This window comes from Balaenoptera musculus, chromosome 15 (assembly GCF_009873245.2).
Source record: "Balaenoptera musculus isolate JJ_BM4_2016_0621 chromosome 15, mBalMus1.pri.v3, whole genome shotgun sequence".
NCBI lineage: Eukaryota > Metazoa > Chordata > Mammalia > Artiodactyla > Balaenopteridae > Balaenoptera > Balaenoptera musculus.
In genome coordinates, this window is record NC_045799.1 from 74,869,733 (window position 1) to 74,891,829 (window position 22,097).

Consider the following 22,097-nt stretch of genomic DNA (forward strand, 5'->3'; position numbering starts at 1 on the left):
TGCTTTGTGCAAGTAACACAGCCCGAGGGTCCTTAGACCTTCCTGAGTGTTCACCTTCAGCTAATGAAGGAAAAGGAAAAGGCTCTTGAAACGATATTTCATGAGATTTGTGTATTTTAATATTAGTTTCAGACCCTGTCTTCAAATCTCCTGGAATCAGTTCAATTGCAGGAAGATGGGTAGGAAGGAAAAAAAAATTGAAGTGAATTTTAGAACAACTTGGCAAATTAGCAAAGTTTTTAACATCATTAAAGAGCTCTTAAATATTCTTCCCTGAACTCCATTTTTATTTTGTGAATGCATTTCAGTAATTGCTCTAAAGGAAACTGTGGAACGTTGGCACAAACATAAATGTTTGCATGATTTAAAATGCAGTGGCAGCAAAGATCATGATTTTTTTAATTGCTAATTCTTAAACTAACCTTTTCAGTTTGTCTCATCTTGAAATATGCCAGTTCCTAACAGGCAAAGGCGTAATAAAGACAATGCATATATTATTTAGTTGTTTATAATTGCAAACAACTTAGCCATATTTCAATACTTATCCCTTAGCTCCAACATGGAGCATAAGTAGGGGATGATTATAATCATTCCATCATTCTGTAAATAGAACACTGGGACACTGAGAAATAAGACTCCTTTCTTAAAGCCAACAGCAGAGACAGAGAAGCAGGTCTGGAGCCAGGTGGTTTTTAATTCAACCGCCTTACACCACCCAACTTATTATTCAGTATTTGCTGATCACATTAATCAAGGATGAAGAGAGATTGTCCTGTGACTCAGGGAGACTAGTGTTCCAAGACCTGCCTAATTGAATTAGTCAGGATGATTAACACTAGCTGTCGTAACAGGTGAGCTCCAAGATCTCAATGGCTTAACACAAATGTCCAATGCACAGAGATATCAAGAGAGAGCTGGGGAGGATGGGATGATACTCTGTTCCACACAGTCATTCAGGGATTGAGGATCCTTCCATCTTGTATGCCACCAAGAGGTAGACTCCAAGGCTACCACAGGAAGGTAAAGAGGGAAGGCATGTACGACCCCACTGGATATTTTGTGGGCCAGGTCTGACAGTGGCAAACATCACTTCCTCCCATCTTCCAATGCCCAGAACTCAATCACATGCCCCCCACCTAACTGCGGGGAGCCTGAAGATTCGCTCCGTACCCAAGAGGAAGAGACAATCTCTTGGTGAACATGGCATTGCCTCTGCCACCCCAACTAGAGACAAAGGTAGTTCTAGACTGCCTGATATCAGCTTCTCTAACCCAGACCCTGATCTGGTATAAATGATTCCATAAGAAAGATTGCCCCCACCCTTCTAGGAACTCCAAATTAAAGTTCTACACTTCACACGTCAACCCAGGTCTGTGGCCTAGATCAAGATGGTGAACAGGAATGAGAAGAAGGGTGCATTGGGCCAAAGGGCGTACCTTCTGGACATGAGGGAACCACATCAGTCATCTGCATCAGCTTCATGTTGACACACAGCTTTGAAGCTCCCCCCCTGCCCCCCCCACATACACACACAACTCTAGCTGCATGGTGTGGCTCCTACTCAAGGCCTGGTATCCATTAAAAAATGACCTGCATGGTGTGCTGCATGGTGTGGCTCCTACTCAAGGCCTGGTATCCATTAAAAAATGACCATCAGAAGATTACACTGCATCTTGCCCAATTAAAGCCACCATGATACCCATAAGATGAAGATTCAATGGTAGGGAGGGCACAGGGCAGAAGCCAAGAACAAAGCCTGCCTGAGGCCTGCTGAGAGTTGCCCAAACGAAGAAATTAACAATGCGCACTTGTTAGCACTCTTGTGTGCTAATTTCCATGCAAATATAAGCAAAACCTTTTAATTAACTTAATATCAATTTCACTTTTCTCACATTTTGTTCTAATTATGGGCGGGATCTAAAGCTCACACAGCATCATTTAGAGCTCTAGAATTAACAGCTTTACAACTTTACACATCAGTAGCTGCTAAACCTAAGGGAAGCAAGGTTCCCTGCTGCCCTCCTGTCACTGCACTCCCACGCCCACCCCTCTGCAATCCCTGGACCAACCACCAACACTAATTGGGACGGGGTCCCATGCCCAGAAGTCAGCAAATGCCAACTTCACAAAGGAAGACACAGAAAGGCAGCTGGTGGGTGTCTCTGGACAACTGATTTCTCTGCGTTTCAGCTTCCTCAACTGTAAAATGGGTATAATAGTGTACACAGGCTTGATGGAGAATTAAGCAACACAAAACACTGGATATGTATCAGATGCCAATAAAAATACTGCATATGGCACACTACAGTATGCATGCGTATTTACAAAGTCCATATATTGTGTTTCATCAAATCTAAGATGTCTTCAATTGTAAGTGGCACCATTTTTATGCACTGAGAAACGGGGTAAGTGCTGCCAATTAAACTATGACACACCACTGATCATAAAATGAATCTCAATTTCAGAGATGTAAAAATGTGCATCTTAGCATTGACGAAATATGGTTATACATGGTTGTGTCAACCTATGAGATGGCTTCAGGTCAAATCCAAGTTAACCAGAATGCCCACGGACTTAGTATTCTAGTTCACTGAATTTCCAGAGAACAGAGTCTTGCTTCATTTTAATATTTGCTGAGAAGGTATTGGGGGTGTAGAGAGGACGGCAGACACCACAGATTCACAATGCAAACACCATTCCTTCTCTCCTTCTCTTTTGCCTCCACCATACTTACTTTCTCTGAAAAGCCACTGTTCTCTTAAAGCAAGGTTAGTTGTGTGGCCATTTTCTGGACCACATGAGCCTACCAGGAAGACTTCTGGAAAAGATTTTCCTTCCTGATTAAACAATAGGAGATGTGACCAGTGGTACAATACTTCCTACCTTGTACAACGATGCAATGACTGGAACTACCACAGCCATCTTGTAACCATGAAGAAAAAAACAAGGAAATATAATGAACTATGACATTATAATGTCATCATGATGACCTCATGGTTCTAAACCAATACGGGTGACCACTACTTCTGGACTTGTTAAGTGAGAACAAGTTACTTTCTGATGAATTAACTCCTAAATGACATGGAGAAGGATTTTAAAATATACAGAGGAATGCTACTCAGCCATAAAAAAGAATCAAATTTTGTCCTTTGCAGCACCATGGATGGACTTGGAGGATATAAGGCTTAGTGAAATAAGTCAGACAGAGAAAGACAAATACTGTATGATATCATTTATATGCAAAATCTAAAAAATAAAACAAACAAGCAAATATAACAAAGAAAAAAAACCAGTCACAGATATAGAGAACAAACGAGTGGTTACCAGTGGGGAGACAGAATGGGAGAGGGGCAAGATAGGGGTAGGAGATTAAGAAGTACAAACTATTACATGTAAAATAAATAAACTACAGGGATATATTATACAACACGGGGCATATAACCAACGTTTTATAATAACTATAACTGGAGTATAATCTTTAAAAATTATGAATTCCTATGTTATACACCTGTTAACTTATATAATATTGTACATCAACTTACTCAATAAAAAATAAGTAAATAATAATAAAAATTTTTTAATGAATAAAACCTATTCTCTTGCAAACTGTTACCATGTAAATGATTCATTCTAATGCAAGGCACAGATAAACAACAGCTAAAAGGGACTACCCTAGTGGCACGGTGGTTAACAATCTACCTGCTAATGCAGGGGACAGGGGTTCGAGCCCTGGTCCAGGAAGATCCGACACGCTGCAGAGGAACAGGGCCCATGTGCCACAACTACTGAGCCTGTGCTCTAGAGCCAACGAGCTACAACTACTGAGCCCGCACACCACAACTACTGGAGCCCATGTGCCTAGAGCCCATGCTCTGAAACAAGAGAAGCCACCGCAATGAGAAGCCCGCACACGACAACAAAGAGTAGCCCCCGCTCGCCACAACTACAGAAAGCCCGCATGCAGCAACGAAGACCCAATGCAGCCAAAAATAAATAAATCAATAAATAATTTTTAAGAAAACAAAAAAACAGCTAAAAGCAGACCTAGAGGGCAGAGAGCAGAAACAAGAAGAACTCCAATCCTGCAGTCTGAGGAATGAAAGCCAAATTTACAGAAAGACAGACAAAATGAAAAGGCAGAGGACTATGTACCAGATGAAGGAACAAGATAAAACCCCAGAAAAACAACTAAATGAAGTGGAGATAGGCAACATTCCAGAAAAAGAATTCAGAATAATGATACTGAAGATGATCCAGGACCTCAGAAAACGAATGGAGGCAAAGATTGAGAAGATGCAAGAAATGTTTAACAAAGACCTAGAAGAATTAAAGAACAAACACTTAGAAGAATTAAAGAACAAACACTTAGAAGAATTAAAGAACAAACAGAGATGAATAATACAATAACTGAAATGAAAAAACACTAGAAGGAATCAATAGAAGAATAACTGAGGCAGAAGAATGAATAAGTGACCCAGAAGACAGAATGGTGGAATTCACTGCCATGGAACATAACAAAGAAAAAAGAATGAGAAGAACTGAAGACAACCTAAGAGACCTCTGGAACAACATTAAACGCACCAACATTCGCATTATAGGGGTCCCAGAAGGAGAAGAGAGAGAGAAAGGACCTGAGAAAATATTTGAAGAGGTTATAGTTGAAAACTTCCCTAACATGGGAAAGGAAATAGCCACCCAAGTCCAGGAAATGCAGAGAGTCCCAGGTAGGACAAAGCCAAGGAGAAACACACTGAGACATATAGTAATCAAATTGACAAAAATTAAAGACAAAGAAAAATTATTGGAGATATGGGGATATATGTATAGCTGACTCACTTTGTTATAAAGCAGAAACTAACACAACATTGTAAAGCAATTACACTCCAATAAAGATGTTAAAAAAAAGAAAAATTATTAAAAGCAACAAGGGAAAAACGACAAATAACATATAAGGGAACTCCCATAAGGTTAACAGCTGACTTCTCCGCAGAAACTCTACAAGCCAGAAGGGAGTGGCATGACATATTTAAAGTGACAAAAGGGAAGAACCTACAACCAAGATTACTCTACCCAGCAAAGATGTCATTCAGATTCGACGGAGAAATCAAAAGCTTTACAGACAAGACAAAGCTAAGAGAATTCAGCAACAGCAAACCAGCTCTACAGCAAATGCTAAAGGAACTTCTCTATGTGGGAAACACAAGAGAAGAAAAGGACCTACAACAACAAACTCAAAACAATTAAGAAAATGGTAATAGGAACAAACATATCAATAATTACCTTAAACGTGACTGGATTAAATGCTCCAACAAAAAGACACAGGCTCGCTGAATGGATACAAAAACAAGACCCACATATATGCTGTCTACAAGAGACCCACATCAGACCTAGGGAAACATACAGACTGAAAACGAGGGGATGGAAAAAGATATTCCATGCAGATGGAAATCAAAAGAAAGCTGGAGTAGCAATACTTATATCAGATAAAATTGACTTTAAAATACAGAATGTTACAAGAGACAAGGAAGGACAATATATAATGATCAAGGGATCAATCCAAGAAGAAGATATAACAATTATAAATATATATGCACCCAACATAGGAGCACCTCAATACATAAGGCAAATGCTAACAGCTATAAAAGAGGAAATTGACAGTAACACAATAATAGTGGGGGACTTTTAACACCTTACTTACACCAATGGACAGATCATCCAGACAGAAAATTAATAAGTAAACAGAAGTTTTAAATGACACAATAGACCAGATAGATTTAATTGATATTTATAGGACATTCCATCCAACATCAGCAGATTACACTTTCTTCTCAAGTGCACACAGAATATTCTCCAGGATAGATCACATCTTGGGTCACAAATCAAGCCTTTAAATTTAAGAAAACTGAAATCATATCAAGCATCTTTCCTGACCACAGCGCTATGAGATTAGAAATAAATTAAATGGAAAAAAACTGTAAAAAACACAGACACATGGAAGCTAAACAATACATTACTAAATAACCAAGAGACCACTGAGGAAATCAAAAAACACCTAGAGACAAATGACAACGAACACACGATGATCCAAAACCTATGGGATGCAGCAAAAGCAGTTCTAAGAGGGAAGTTTATAGCAATACAATCCTACCTCAAGAGAAAAGAAACAACTCAAACAAACAACCTAACCTTACGCTTAAAGGAACTAGAGAAAGAAGAACAAACAAAACCCAAAGTTAGTAGAAGGAAAGAAATCATAAAGATCAGAGCAGAAATAAATGAAATAGAAACAAAGAAAACTATAGCAAAGATTAATAAACCTAAAAGCTGGTTCTTTGAGAAGATAAACAAAATTTATAAACCTTTAGCCAGACTCATCAAGAAAAAGAGGGAGAGGACTCAAATCAATAAAATTAGAAATGAAAAAGAAGTTACAACAGACACTGCAGATATACAAAGCATCCTAAGAGACTACTACAAGCAACTCTATGCCAATAAAAATGGACAACCTGGAAGAAATGGACAAATTCTTAGAAAGGTATAACCTTCCAAGACTGAACCAGGAAGAAATAGAAAATATGAACCAACCAATCACAAGTAATGAAATTGAAACTGATTAAAAATCTTCCAACAAACGAAAGTCCAGGACCAGATGGCTTCACAGGTGAATTCTATCAAACATTTAGAGAAGAGCTAACACCCATCCTTCTCAAACTCTAACAAAAAACTGTAGAGGAAGGAACACTCCCAAACTCATTCAATGAGGCCACCATCACCCTGATACCAAAACCAGACAAAGATACTACAAAAAAAGAAAATTACAGACCAATATCACTGATGAATATAAATGCAAAATCCTCAACAAAATATTAGCAAACAGAATCCAACAACACATTAAAAGGATCATACACCATGATCAAGTGGGATTTATCCCAGGGATGCAAGGATTCTTCAATATACGCAAATCAATCAATGTGATACACCATATTAACAAATTGAAGAATAAAAACCATATGATCATCTCAGTAGATACAGAAAAAGCTTTGGACAAAATTCAACATCCATTTATGATAAAAACTCTCTAGAAAGTGGGCATAGAGGGAACCTACCTCAACATAACAAAGGCCATATATGACAAACCCACAGCAAACATCATTCTCAATGGTGAAAAACTGAAAGCATTTCCTCTAAGATCAGGAACAAGACAAGGATGTCCACTCTCGCCACTATTATTCAACATAGTTTTGGAAGTCCTAGCCACAGCAATCAGAGAAGAAAAAGAAATAAAAGGAATACAAATGGGAAAAGAAGAAGTAAAACTGTCACTGTTTGCAGATGACATGATACTATATATAGATAATCCTAAAGATGCCACCAGAAAACTACTAGAGCTAATCAATGAATTTGGTAAATTTGCAGGACACAAAATTAAAGCACAGAAATCTCTTGCATTCCTATACACTAACAATGAAAGATCAGAAAGAGAAATTAAGGAAACAATCCCATTCACCACTGCAACAAAAAGAATAAAATACCTAGGAATAAACCTACCTAAGGAGGTAAAAGACCTGTACTCAGAAAACTATAAGACACTGATGAAAGAAATCAAAGATGACACAAACAGTTTGAGAGATATAACATGTTCTTGGATTGGAAGAATCAATATTGTGAAAATGACTATACTACCCAAAGCAATCTACAGATTCAATGCAATCCCTATCAAATTACCAATGGCATTTTTTATAGAACTAGAACAAAAAATCTTAAAATCTGTATGGAGACACAAAAGACCCCGAATAGCCAAAGCAATCTTGAGGAAAAAAAACGGAGCTGGAGGAATCAGACTCCCTGACTTCAGACTATACTACAAAGCTACAGTAATCAAGACAATACAGTACTGGCACAAAAACAGAAATATAGGTCAACGGAACAGGACAGAAAGCCCAGAGATACACCCATGCACATATGGTCAACTAATCTATGACAAAGGAGGTAAGGATATACAATGGAGAAAAGACAGTCTCTTCAATAAGTGGTGCTGGGAAAACTGGACAGCTACATGTAAAAGAATGAAATTAGAACACTGCCTAACACCATACACAAAAATAAACTCAAAATGGATTAGAGACCTAAATGTAAGACTGGACACTATAAAACTCTTAGAGGAAAACATAGGAAGAACACTCTTTGAAATAAATCACAGCAAGATCTTTTTTGACCCACCTCCTAGAGTAATGGAAATAAAAACAAAAATAAACAAATGGGACCTAATGAAACTTAAAAGATTTTGCACAGCAAAGGAAACTATAAACAAGATGAAAAGACAATCCTCAGAATGGGAGAAAATATTTGCAAACGAATCAACAGACAAAGGATTAATCTCCAAAATGCACAAACAGCTCATGCAGCTCAATATTAAAAAAACAAACAACCCAATCAAAAAATGGGCAGAAGACCTAAAAAGACATTTCTCCAAAGAAGGTACACAAATGGCCAAGGGGCACATGAAAAGCTGCTCAACATCACTAATTATTAGAGAAATGCAAATCAAAACTACAATGAGGTATCACCTCACACCAGTCAGAATGGGCATCATCAGAAAATCTACAAACAACAAATGCTGGAGAGGGTGTGGAGAAAAGGGAACCCTCTTGCACTGTCGGTGGGAATGTAAATTGATCCAGCCACTATGGAGAACAGTATGGAGGTTCCTTAAAAAACTAAAAATAGAACTACCATATGACCCAGCAATCCCACTACTGGGCATATACCCAGAGAAAACCATAATTCAAAAGACCCCCATGCACCCCAATGTTCACTGCAGCACTATTTACAATAGCCAGGACATGGAAGCAACCTAAATGCCCATCAACAGACGAATGGATAAAGAAGATGTGGTACGTATATACAATGGAATATTACTCAGCCATAAAAAGGAAGGAAATTGGGTCATTTGTAGAGACATGGATGGATCTAGAGACTGTCACACAGAGTGAAGTAAGTCAGAAAGAGAAAAACAAATATCATATATTAACGCATATATGTGGAACCTAGAGAAATGGTACAGATGAACCGGTTTGCAGGGCAGAAATTGAGACACACATGTAGAGAACAAATGTATGGACACCAAGGGGGGAAAGTGGGGAGGGGGGGATGAATTGGGTGATTGGGATTGACACATATACACTAACATGTATAAAATACATAATTAATAAGAACCTACTGTATAAAAAATAAATAAATAAAATAAAATTACAAAAAATAAAAGCAGACCCATACAGAGTACCATCGGAGCCCAGAAGAAGGAACAATTAATTCCAAGAAAGTGGCAGGGAAGGTTTCAGGGAATAAACGGCTTCTGAATTGGTCTTGGAGAATGCATGAGATTTTAATAGGATAGGGTGGGAGGAAAGGGGTATTATTCAAAATCTGAGAGTTAAAAGACCCTAAAGTCACGTCGCTTTTATTTATACACTTTGGTCCCTAGAAATACAGAGAACTAGAACCCCGGTCTCCTGACTGTTCCTCACACTCTTTCTACCAGGGAGGTACAGCACCTAACAAGCCACGTGTAACCACGAGACACCCCTCAGTAAACACTAATCACACGATTAGCCGTTGTGTCGGAGGCAGGGATGAAAGGAGGCTCTTCTGGAACCCTGCTCCCTATTAACTGTCAGCACGCTCGTTTGTTGGCGTGTGGCTGTGGCCGCCTGTAATTACGGCCGCGGTTTATTACTCATGCATGGCAAGGCTGAGGCTCCACAGTTAGCCATGACAGGAACATTATTAAAAGGGAAAACTTCTCTATCAGTGGCTAAGCCAATTGTCATCCACATGTCAAGCAGTCTAAAGACCTGCGAGGGGTAATAACGAAGGCAGAGGAAGGTCTTTCAACCAAGTGAGTCCTGCATCTTTTTTTTAAGTGCTACCCTGCATTCGGAAATGCTTTCCCTGCTGAGGGAGATCTTGTCCCTGCTGTCAAAGGCCACCCTGTGGGGAGTTGGCTCCCCTGATCTTCTGAGTTCCATCATCTGGTCCCCTCGGCAGAGGAAGCAGGTCCTACCCTGCAACACGGCACTCCAGCTGAATCCATGAAATGCAAGAGGACCCAGATGCCTGGTGGTGGTCTCAGAAGGCAGACCTATGGGGACTGTGGCTACAACAGCCACAGTTGGGATAAAGCCTGCGGGCTGTGGGCTGCTGCCACGGCAGCTGGAGTGGACAGGCTGCTGTGTCATCTGAGAGCAGCAGCAGGGGAGGCGCGGGAGAAGACGGGTTTGGAGCAGAGAACTCCTCCCATCCATCACCACCACCACCTCCTGCAGAATCCCTCCAGCCCACCCCACTTCCTCTGGCTCAGGAAGGAATGGGGGACAGAAAGGGAGACCTATTATCAGGTGCTAGACAAGCTCAGGGTCAAGCTAAGACTGCCAAGTGTGCATCGTAAGGGTGCCAACCCCCGCCACGGTGGGTCTTTCCTTGGGAATCAGCCGATCCGGGACTAGGGGGTCATGGGGTGGATAGAGCAGAGGACAGGGGTGGATAGAGGTGAGGACCCTGGTAAGAGCTGGTAAGAGAACTGGTAAGAGAACTCCCGACAGGCTCGCCATGGGAGGGGTTGTCCAGGCTGGATGTGGAAGGATGGAGCCACAGGGAGGGAGAGAAAGGGGCATGGCTGGGGGGCTGAGTACACCTCAGTGAAGTTGGGGGTCCGGTGGGGAGCACTGAGGTCAGAGTGCTGATGGCTGATTCAGATTTTCCAAAGGGAGCAACTCCAGATGCTGACTCTTAGCTGAGGATGTGGCCAAGGAGGGGGTCTGAGGTGAGGGGCACCTGGAATCACTGAGGATTGGAGGGCTGGTTGAGCCCTGAACCAGAGGCACGGCTGGGTCAGCGACGCCAGCGTCTTCCACCCACTACTGGATTCTAACCCACTTTCCCGCCTATTCATGCACACACTAAACCCCAACACAGCGTCAATCCCCTTACATCAGTGCAGTGACCTGTCACCCAGTAGCTCCCCACGTCTACAGAACTACATCCAAACCAGCCTGAGACTGAAGCCTGGCTGGGTCCAGCCTCCACTTAGTCCTCTCAACAAGCCTCACTTGTTCCCTGTGTCCTCACACACATCTCTGCCTCTGCCCGTCCCCCTTGCCAGTTGCCCTGCAGATTCCCAGTCCTGGGCCCTGACCATCTTCTATGATTTGCTTCCACATCAGGTCCCCAGGTGGTATCACTGCCTGGGTCCTCTGTTCCATGTGTTAAAACTTCTGAGTTCTGTCGTTCTTGTTCAACAGTGGTTGGTCAAGAACCTACTGTTTGCCAGGTCAAGTCTCACCACCCCCATACTCATTTAATATTCCTCTGAGATCTAGCATATACCTGGTAAAACTACAAACGCATCCTTCCAACTGGACCACAGATGTCTAAGTATGTGTGGCATCTGCATCTCTCTGTATCCCGGCATCTAGCCCACACCCAGCAGCGAGGAAGTGCTCACAAACAGATGGAAACGACCAACATTTCTGTAATGGGATTTGACATGTAGAGGCTACCATTTCTTCTCCCCAACCTCAAGAGTGATCATCCAAAGACACCATCATTATAAGCAGAAGATGGAGAGGAAGAAAGGAGGAGGAGGAAGGAAACAGAATTCAGCCTCAGACAAACGCATGGAAGAGAGAAGGATCCCAGGTTAATTCAGAGTCTAAGCAACTTTGAGTGAAAAGGACCTCCCCCGCCCCGTCTTGAGATTTACATCTCAGGTGACAACGACCACACACTGCCTCAACGTAGCACAACTGTTCATGCATTCATCCCCGAAATGTCTGCTGAGCACCTACTATGGGCCAGGGCAGTTCTCGGCATCAGAGAGATGACGGGGAGCAAGCAAGCAAGATCCCTTCCTTCAAAGAGTGAGCATTCTCCCAGCTGCCACGCATCAGGCCCCACGGCTCACGTTGTACATTCTGAATCCCAATTCATCCTGACTCACAGCGACCCCATTTCACAGCTGAGAGGTGGGGAGGCTGGCCCAAGGTCACACAGCTAATAAGTGACAGAACCAGAAGTCAAACCTAGTCTGCCTGACGCCCAAGAGGACACCCTTTCTTCCAATATTCTATTCTTTTTTTTTTTTTTGTCTGCGTTGGGTCTTCATTGCTGCACGTGGGATTTCTCTAGTTGCGACAAGCGGGGGCTACTCTTCGTTGCGGTGCGCAGGCTTCTCATTGTGGTGGTTTCTCTTGTTGCGGAGCACGGGCTCTAGGCACACGGGTTTCGGTAGTTGTAGCACGTGGGCGCAGTAGTTGTGGCTCACGGGCTCTAGAGCGCAGGTTCAGTAGTTGTGGCGCACGGACTTAGTTGCTCCACGGCATGTGGGATCTCCCCGGACCAGGGCTCAAACCCGTGTCCCCTGCACTGGCAGGCGGATTCTTAACCACTGCACCACCAGGGAAGTCCCAATATTCTATTCTTAAAGGCTCAGAGGTTTCTGATCTTAGGTGTTTCTTCACTCAACATGGGCTTCACTGCGCCCACATTCCACCTCCCCGTTGTCACTCTCAGCTCTAATCACGGAGCCTTCTTCCCATCCACAAAGGACACTCCCGATTTGGCAACAGCAAAGGTCAGGGTGTTGGAGTTCTTCCTCGAGAATGACACTGGCAGCCTCTCCCTGCTACCTCTGGGCCGGGCAGGCGGCAGCTGCCCCCGCTGGCAGGGTGCCTGTCACACACACTGGCCAACACAGATGTGCCTGTATCTGAGGGCTGTCCAAGAACTGGGCTCCCCATCTCTCCAGGAGCCACCAGACGTGATCAGTCCATCGGAGGTAAAAGAAGTGAGCGTCCCTCCGGCGCCCAGGCTCTGGCTCTGCTGACCAGGCTTCCGCACACCTGAGCCCCTGCCGGCCACCAGGCCCTGATGAAGGCCTGCACGCAGCACCTAAGGCTCGCACTGCCCTGGTTTCCTTCTGACGCTCACTCCAAGGAGGGATTTTAATACGAACACGCGCCCTCTGCTTTCTCCCCCTTACCTCCTTCCCTTTGGAAACGCTGGTACATTCCGGCTCAACAGTCTATATAAGCACATGTATATTCCAGGAAAGAGGAAACAGCTCAGGGCCAGCTCCGGCTTTCAACACACGATCCCTCTCCTTCTGACGCCAACTGGGAGGCCCACAGAGCACATCTCCGCCTCTGTCCCCCTGCGCCAACTCACTTTCCCCGCCTGGTGGGCTTGGCTGATGTGGCAGGCTGGGTGGGCTGCGTGTGGGTTGTTTGGGAACGTGCTGGTTTTCTGCAACTCCGACTCCAGCTTCATCTGCCTGTGTGGCTTGGGGGCAGGGCTAGGCTGGGTAATTTTGACTTCTCTCCACGCCCGCAAAGATATTCAATTTCTTCGAGCAACCCTACTTCTATTCAATATCCTTCTGAAAACTAAATTTGGAAACTAACCTCAATCGACTGCATTTCCTCTTACGACAGGGGGGCCCGGGGCTTACTGGACGGAGCAGCCACACGTGCCCCTGTGATTCACCGCACGGGGGTGCGGACGAGGGACGGGGTCACCAGCCAGAGCTCGGGGCTTGCATGGGGCACAGGACCTTCGCCCTGCCTGCCCTATCAGGGGGATGCTGAACCTGGGAAAGTCCCGCGATATTCAGGAATCTTGACTCTGCCCCCACTGGCTGTGTCATCCTGGCTAAGTCACACGGTATCTCCGTGTCTCACTTTTCTCAGCTCCAAAATGAGAGAAACCAGTAACGTCCTCAGAAGGTGACAGACAGCCAAAAGCCCTGTACAGAGTTACACGGGAATTCTAACAAGAAATCTATCCCTGTGTCCATCTTCCTTATGCCAGCACAAAACCACCATTTAAAAAAAAAAAATTTGGGCTTCCCTGGTGGCGCAGTGGTTGAGAATCTGCCTGCTAATGCAGGGGACACGGGTTCGAGCCCTGGTCTGGGAAGATCCCACATGCCGCGGAGCAACTAGGCCCGTGAGCCACAACTACTGAGCCTGCGCGTCTGGAGCCTGTGCTCCGCAACAAGAGAGGCCGCGACAGTGAGAGGCCCGCGCACCGCGATGAAGAGTGGCCCCCGCTTGCCGCAACTGGAGAAAGCCCTTGCACAGAAACGAAGACTCAACACAGCCAAAAATAAATATAAAAAATAAATAAATAAATAAATAAATAAAAAATTAATACGGTATTATTTTCTTCTGTATAATCGTTTTGGATTTTCCAAAATTTCCACAATAAAACATGAATTAATTTCATTCTAGAGAGGGAAAGGAACATAAAACCATCATGTTATAAAATCACACATTCAAAGAAAACGTACTGAAACGTGTTGGTCCCTAACCCGGGGACCGCTTCACTTCCAGGCTCCTCCCAAGGATCTGGTGCTCTTGAGTCAGGATCTGGTGCTCTTGAGTCAGGATCTGGTGAAGGACCAGAGCAGCCTCAAGATGGCACAGGCAAGACGGCAGAGACAGGATCGTACAAGATGGTTACCTCACACTCAGTCCCCCCAGCTAAGTCTTCCCAACTCCTTCCCCTCACCACATCCACCCAACCCAATCCAGCCTTTACAATGTCAAGGTTATTTCCTCTGTGGCTATCATTTACCTCCTAAAACTAGCTCCCATCCAATTAATCAACCAATACACCTTTGGTGCCCACATTATGTACGAGGTGCTGTGACACATGCTGAAGGATGGAGGTGGTATTAAATAACCCAATATATGGTTCGAGCCCTTAAAAAGCCTGCAGTCCAGTTCTGGACTCAAAAGATAGACATCGAGGCACAGAAGTCAAAGCCATGGGTGCAAATGGACACAGACAAGAAAGCTTCAAGCACCTTGGAGCAGGGAGAGCTCAGACCGTGTGGCTTGGCACCACTGCCCACCCCCAGGTGGTGACCTTGAGCCAAGCTTTAAAGGACGGATGGATGCAGAAAGGAGGCGGGGAGAGCAAACCAGGACAGCTAGCACTTCTCAAAGACGGGGGCTGAAACGTGGAGGCTACACTCGTAAGACAAATGCAGGGTTATTTCAGCAAGTAGATCAGACTTGCTCAAAGAGGCCGAGGCAGTGAGCCAGGGCGGGAACATGGGGGGGTGGGGGGGGGCGGGATGCAGTCCTGACTGTCAGCCTCCAGGCTTGACCACGGTTCCTTAGGAAACACAAAACCACTGGAAGGTCTTGGGCCCTTTGGAAGCGGTGCTTTCCACGCAGACAGCTGGAACCACAGAAAGGAGGGGTGGCAGGGCCCTGGGTTAAAGGGTACTGCAGCAACAGTGAGGGGGCAGCAGAGGGGGCCGCACGGAAAGAATGGAAGGGCAGGTGCAAGAGAGTCTGGAGGGGCAAAAATGAACTCATCTCTGTGCGCTTTCCCCTCCATACCAGCTTTTCCACCTTCCCTTTCAAGTGTCCTTTTCAGCCTGTATTAAGAAAAACAAAATAACGTGTGACTGACTTTCAAAAAGCAGGCACCGAGAGTCTTAGCAGAGAGGCCAGTTCTGAGGAAGTCTGGGTCATCCCTGGCCCCCCCCCAGCCCAGGGGTCCCTCTCAGGACACCCAAGGAAACCGTTCCAGGAGTGAGAGAACACTGGAGATGGCTGTGCTGTGTCCCTCCTGCTTGAACTTCATAAGGGTCCACTGGAAAGGTCTGAGAAATCATCATTGAAACACCAGCTCCCACTTGGTACCCGAGGGGCTGGACCCAGGTGGCTCTGTTCCTCCTGTATGCCCAGTGCCCGGCTCTCTCGAGCCCTCCATTAATTCCTGAGGAATAAAGAGCACCAAGGTCAAGGCTACCTTCTCCTCCTTCAGTAGCAAGGGGTGGACACAGGCCGCAGAGCAGATGGACACGGGAATCCAGGTCCCACCTCCCAGGCACTCTCGGCCACAGCAGGAGACCCCGGCAGGCCTACAGTATCAACAGGTGGGGCACGCTCTACCCCAAACTAGCACAGACAGAGGATGGAGCGCTGGGGGGGTGGGGTGGAGATGAGAAGGGTCATTACAAATGACACTGGTCAGCCAGGAAGAGAACATCTACCTTAGTTACAGCTTGAATTCCTGGCTTGCCCAGGAAAAGTTCTCAACCCAGCCTTCCTCAGAGACTGCAAGTAAAGAAAACTCATCTTCCCACCCCACCACACCCAACCCAACCCAACCCAACCCAACCAGTCCCAAGTGGCGGACATCCCCAAACCCCCAGGGAATCGCTTAGCGGGCAGAGGAGTATACAAGGAAAGAAGCCGAACCCCAGCCCATCTGAGGCAAACTCACAGCTTCCCAGAAGTCCCCACCCCCACTCCAACCAACAGGCAAATGGATTTTCCTCTTTACTCTGCCTGGCATAGGAAGTAGAGGGCACTGGGCCATGGTCCAGGCCACAAGCTTGTCGGAGATGCAAAGTCTCGGGTCCCCACCCCAGATCTACTTAATCTGAGATTCTTTGGTTGGGCCTAGAAATCTGCATCTTAACAGGCCCTCCACGTGACTCTGACGCACGCCAAAGGTTGAGACACACCAGTGCAGCAGCTGAGAACCTCAGTCCTGGAACCAGACTGTCCAAGTTCAATTCCCAGCTCTGCCATCCCCTAGCTGGGTGGCTGTGAGCAAGCTACTTAGGGGGAAGCATCAGCACCCATCTCCCAGGGTTGCTGCAAAGACCTCACGAGTCCCTGCGTGTTAGCGGCGCTTAGTAAACACCCTTTAGAATTTTATTATTCTTATTTGGGGCACTGGGGGGGGGTGGTATATCATATTTCATTTCCTAATTGAAACGACTTGTGTCCCTGGGTACAGCCTGACACTTGAGGGAACCAGCTATCTTGCACCCTCTCTTTTGGGTCCTATGGATTGGTCTATGGCACGGATCTGTGTAAAATAATAAGGCCCATCCCATAAGCATCTCATTCCTCCAGAGACGAACTGTGGGCTTTTGTTTCGTTCTGTGCCTTGGTTCTTCAACACTCGGGGGAAGAGCTCCCACAAGAACCCCACAGGGGACACCTACAGCCAGGACATACCTACATCTGGGCCCCGCTATCTACAAGGGGTCAGTGAGATTACAGCGTCCCACTGCAGATACAAGTTCAAGGTATCCCCTGGATACTTACTGAATGACATCGAGAAGACCAAGGGGTCCTTTCAGAGGGTGCTTGGAAATGTGACCCCATCCCACCTGGAAGGACCCAGAAGGGAGCATTGGAAAGCAGGAAGAAGACAATATGGTGACATCCTTCTCCCTGCCTGCCACCGGACTGGTCTCTTGCTCCAAATGCAGGTAGGACAGTCGTTGAGTCAGGTCTTACTAATGTAGAATCTTTTTGTAATCAAAATGAATACTCCTTATAACTAGGAGGAGACAGTAGATAGAAGTTGTCAAGAACACAGGCTCTTTGGTCAACCAGACATGGGGTTCTGACTCCAGACTCTACCACTTACTAGCAGCAGGACATCAGGCAACTTAGTTAACCCCTCCAAGCCTCCTTTTCTTATTTCTGATATGGGGAATGGAAGGAACCACCCTGGACTGATGTGACCACTCAGTGAAATAATACATTTGTAACAGTCTTGGCACTGTGTCTGGCACAATAAGAATTCCACCACTAATTATTATCATTATCTTTATGACTATCGATAGCTCTGGAATTACCATGAGGACATGAGTTAGAAGCTCAGGAAGGGAGGTGGCAGCCTTGAATCTGACTTGGATACCAGTCACATGGACCCTGGAGAGCTGCCCATACTCAAGTGAGTAATACTCTGACCTTGGGGGCAGCAAATGTCCAATGACCCATCAGTTCCTGGACCAGATGTGATCAGGGTATATTAAAAGTCTCCCTCTTCTCCTGAAGCACTGAGAAGAACATTATACATAGGACAAATTCTGACAACTATCACTGATTGGATGGCACACCTCTCTTTGCTACACTCTGAAAACCTGCTTCCCCAACCCACCTCAAACTTTAACAATTGCCCTCAGGCAGCTCTCTCGGGAGAATCCCAGCGTGTTTTTAATAGCAGGCTCACCAAGGCAGCTGCGGGAAGGGAGGAGTCCTCACTGCTAGCTTGCAGCCCGCCTCCTAGAGAGATGACATTCCTCCAACCTACTACCGAAGCGCGTTAGCTCCAGACCTGAGGCCTTGACTTTCGCACACATTTAAGCACGCCAGTGTCCCTCCCCTGTCCGACGCCACCAAACGCTAAGCTGTAAGAGCTCTTTCCTCCCTTAAGTCGCCTGCGCCTCCAGTCCCATTTGGCCGCGCGTCTAGTTTCCGCACTTGGGCCGGAGCGGCCAGGTAATCATTCCTGCACGCGGAGACCGGGAGCCAGCTGTGCTGACGTGTTTCCACGATAAAAGCAAACTTACAGCTGGAGAACAGAAAAGAAACGGGTAATTCTTTCCAGCAGCCCTGGCCTCCTGGCCGAGACTGGGCAGGGAGAGTAAAAGGGCGCGGGGGAGCCAGGAGGTGCTTGCCACCCGCACCGCGCGCAGGACCCCCGGGGGTGAACCCGGTGCCCGGCCCGCCCGCGCCGAGCCCCGTGGGCACCCGAGTGCGTCCTTACCATTCAGTTGCCGGTAGACAATGTCCTCGAGCAGAGAGAGGCGCTTCAGGACCGCATCCTGTATGGGGCTGGCGCTGTGCGCGCTGAGGTTGGCCGCCTCGGCGCGCGGCCGAATCTCGTGGAAGGCGTCTCCGCTGCGCACCGAGATGGGCCGGCACTTGGCCAGGAAGAGCACGAAGCCGGCCACCGCAATCAAGTTCAACACCAACAGCACTTTGACTCTTCTCAGTGAAGCCATCAAACACGCCCGGTCGGCCCTCGCCCCGGACCCGCGCCCCCTCGGGCTCCGGCGAGGCGCGGGGCAGCCGGGGGCCGTGCGAGCCTCGCGCTCCGGACGGCTGGCGAGGATCCCAGCCGCTCCCGGCCCCACGGCGCGGAGGCTAGGGCAGCGGAGACGGTTGGGAGGTCCGGGCGGTCGCGGGGAGAGCTAAATGGCTCACACCGAAGCCTTCGGTCTGCAGAAGTGCTCCCAGAGATGATGCCTGCTCAGTCCACGGTGCGCGGCCCCTAGCAGGCGCCTCGGCTTCTTGGCGAAGGGCCGGGGGTCTCTCCTCTGCACCACCAAGTGGTTCGCCGCTGGACCTTGGGTCACCGGGAGCGGGGCTGCGAGCGCAGCGGACCCCCGGGGCCCGCGGGCCGGCAGGCGGGGCTGCCCCGGCGCCGCAGCAGGAGCGGCGCGCAGGTGCCGGGCTCAGGGTTCGCCGCCCGCCCGCGGAGGAGCGCGCCGCGCCTCGGGCCGCACAGCCACCACCCTAGTCCGCAGGCGGCCGTCGTGGCGCGCGCCCCGCGGTCTTCAGCCGAGGACCGGCTCCCCGGGGCGGGCGCCTTTGTTCCGCTCACCGACCGGCTCCATCGCGCCGAGCTGAGGAAAAACCCGCGCCCAGGGCCCGCATCCTCGCGGCTCCGCAGTCACACTCAAGTCTCGATTACTCTCAAAGTGGGGGCAGCACTAGGGGGCGGGCGAAGGGGCAGAGCGCAACGTCCTCTCCGCCCCTCGCGCCGGGGGACACCCCACCCCGCCGCCAAACTCAACAGCGCGCACAGCGCCACGGGCTCCCGGACACGTTCCAAGTCCCGAGCCCACGCAGCGAGTCTTCTGGGCCTGCCGGTCACGCCGGCCTTTCTCCGAGCTGGCGCGTTGGGAGGCTGGCCGGAAGGAGTAGTCGGACCTCAAAAGTCACAGCAGTTCTGTACCCTCCTCCACGAACGTCGCGGGGAGCGCGGAGGGGAGGGACGCGCGCCGTCGCACCCTCCACTCGCCCGAACAGGCAGCGCAGCTCTTCCCGCGCCCCAAGGAGCCAAACGCCGAGTCTTCTAATTGGCGGACGCGGTGATACCTCCGCTGCGGAAGGGAGAGCCCACACTGCCCCGGGGCGCGAGAGCCCGGAGGGGACGCGCAGGTGGCGGCGGAGGGCGGGGCGCGGCCCGAGGAGCGCCAGCTCCTCCTCCGCCGCTGCTGGCCACCCCTCTCGCCGCGAGCCAGTCGGCCACCGCCGCCCGCAGGCTGCTGGACGCACAGCTCTCCGGCTCGCCGACTCTTGCGCGCGCACCCGGAAAGGCTGGGGGCGCCTCGAGAGCGCGGACCGCGCGGGATGGGGGCAGTCAAGTCATGCTGACGGCTACCCGCGTTGGAGGGACCCTTTGGTTCTCAGCACTCCGCGAGCGGGCGGGTTTGTTCCATCCTGGTTGGCGATGAAGACATCCCTTTCTGTGTGCTCGCAGCTCCGCTTTGCGTGGCCAGGAATGGCTAGAGGGAAAATCTGGCCTGGAGACTCGGATTCTGTTACTTTGGGAGCCAGGCCGAGCGTTAGTGGGCTGGGTGGGTTCCCTCCGTGTGAGAATTCTCATCGTTCAGGTTACAGTTTCTGTGTCCACTCCCACCTCTATACGAATTTTATCGTAAGAAGCATATTTTGGCTCTTGGATTTCCGAAATCTCTTCCTCTTCCCAAAGCCAGGAGCTCCAAATGCTGGAATTCAAAACCCCGCGTTGATCCATTTAATTCCTTGGGCCTGAAGCAAGAAATAAGGCTGCCAACTAAAAAAGATCGGGCAGCGAAGCCCAATAAATCTGGTGGTTTCCACCTTACCATTTCGATCTCATTGAAGTGTTTTGTTGTTGTTGTTGTTGTTACCGTTGGGTTTTTGTGTTTTGTTTTGTTGCTGATTTATTATTTGAATTGTTGATTTTCAACATAGAATCTAAGTTAATGAAAAAATATAACAATCTTTTAATTTAATTCCCTTGGAACTCTGTGTCCCGGTTCAATAGGTTTTGCTTTGTATAATCTACAAGAAAGTGAATACAAAACTGTTAGATGAAAAAAGCCACAAGGGACAGTTTTTAACCCCACGGGTTGGGCAGGAAAGGGGTTGAGTAGGAAGAAACCTGAGTTATTGAGCAGTTATAAGACAGGCACTGGGCCACACACCCTCTCCATGTTATCTCACTGAATACCCAGCTGAGTTAGGTGTTATTATAACCACACTCGGGGGGAAGCTTCTGCAAAAATAATTTTTGGGCATTCGTTCATCCACAGGACTGCAGCTGGAGAGGTTGAGGCATTGGGCTAGGGTGTCCCAGTAGTAAGTGGCTCTAAACCGTGGTGGGTCTGACTCCCAGGCATATGCATATTTGGGAGTAGGAGACCGGAAGCAAATTAGAGGAAATGGCCTCAGAGTAATGGAGATGTTTCCAGGCAAAATTCAACTTCAGTGAGATTTCTTTTCTCCCTCTAAAACCAGAGAGGTCCCTTGCCGAAATTAACTGATGGTCTTATCATGAATCTTATAGGTTTCTCCCCTCACCTTCCACATGCCTCCTGGACAGCTACATTTATAAATGACATCTGGCACTCTAGACCCAATGAGTGACCCACTGTCATGGTCACACCCTGAATCCTGTCATCACACAGAAGTGCTGCACTCATGCAATCCTGCACTAAAATCCCACCCTGTGCCCACTGCTTTCCTACTCTCAATTCCAACCAAACAGATTCTCCAGCCACCAGCAACCCGTCTCTCCCTCCCAAGTATTTCAGCCTTTCCATGCCCTCTTGAGTTCCTTCTCTACCCTTCCTGATTACTCGAGACCTGGTTACTCATTTCTTTCAAACACATTGCCAGTAGTGGCCATGATTCACACACACTCATAGACATGGTCTCCCACTGTGCCCCCAGTTTGGCAATCCCCACCTCTGAATCAATCCCCCCCAGGCAAGAGAGGGCACCTAGGGAAAACCATATCACCCCAAAGCTTGGGGACATTACCAACTGGTGGTGTATAATGTGAGCTAGATCCTTCATTCTGCTCAGAAACACTGTTCCATGTCCCTAATCAGCTCCTGTCCCCAGAGTTGTCCAAGGTAGACCAGAAGTCCATAAACAACCCTCAATCAGATACAGAAATTTGTGTGTGTATATCATTTGGGCATTTTTTCTGGGGGGAAAGACCCATAACTTCCTTCAGATTCTTAATGTGGTCAGTGACACCCAAATTTTAAGAAC

At 47.6% G+C, this 22,097-nt stretch overlaps 1 protein-coding gene across 3 annotated transcripts in view; it reads right to left on the reverse strand.

The window, feature by feature from the left end:
* Nucleotides 1–19,314, reverse strand: part of GALNT17 (polypeptide N-acetylgalactosaminyltransferase 17) — a 472,484-nt gene extending 453,170 nt beyond the window's left edge. For 2 of the 3 annotated variants that reach the window (XM_036825175.1, XM_036825178.1), the window contains exon 1: nt 18,592–19,119. In XM_036825175.1, the coding sequence (XP_036681070.1) occupies nt 18,592–18,829 (238 nt within the window). In that variant the 5' untranslated portion in view covers nt 18,830–19,119. Of the gene's footprint in view, nt 1–18,591 lie in introns of all 3 variants that reach the window. The other variant, XM_036825176.1, reaches the window with a different exon arrangement.
* Nucleotides 19,315–22,097: the final 2,783 nt, after the last annotated feature.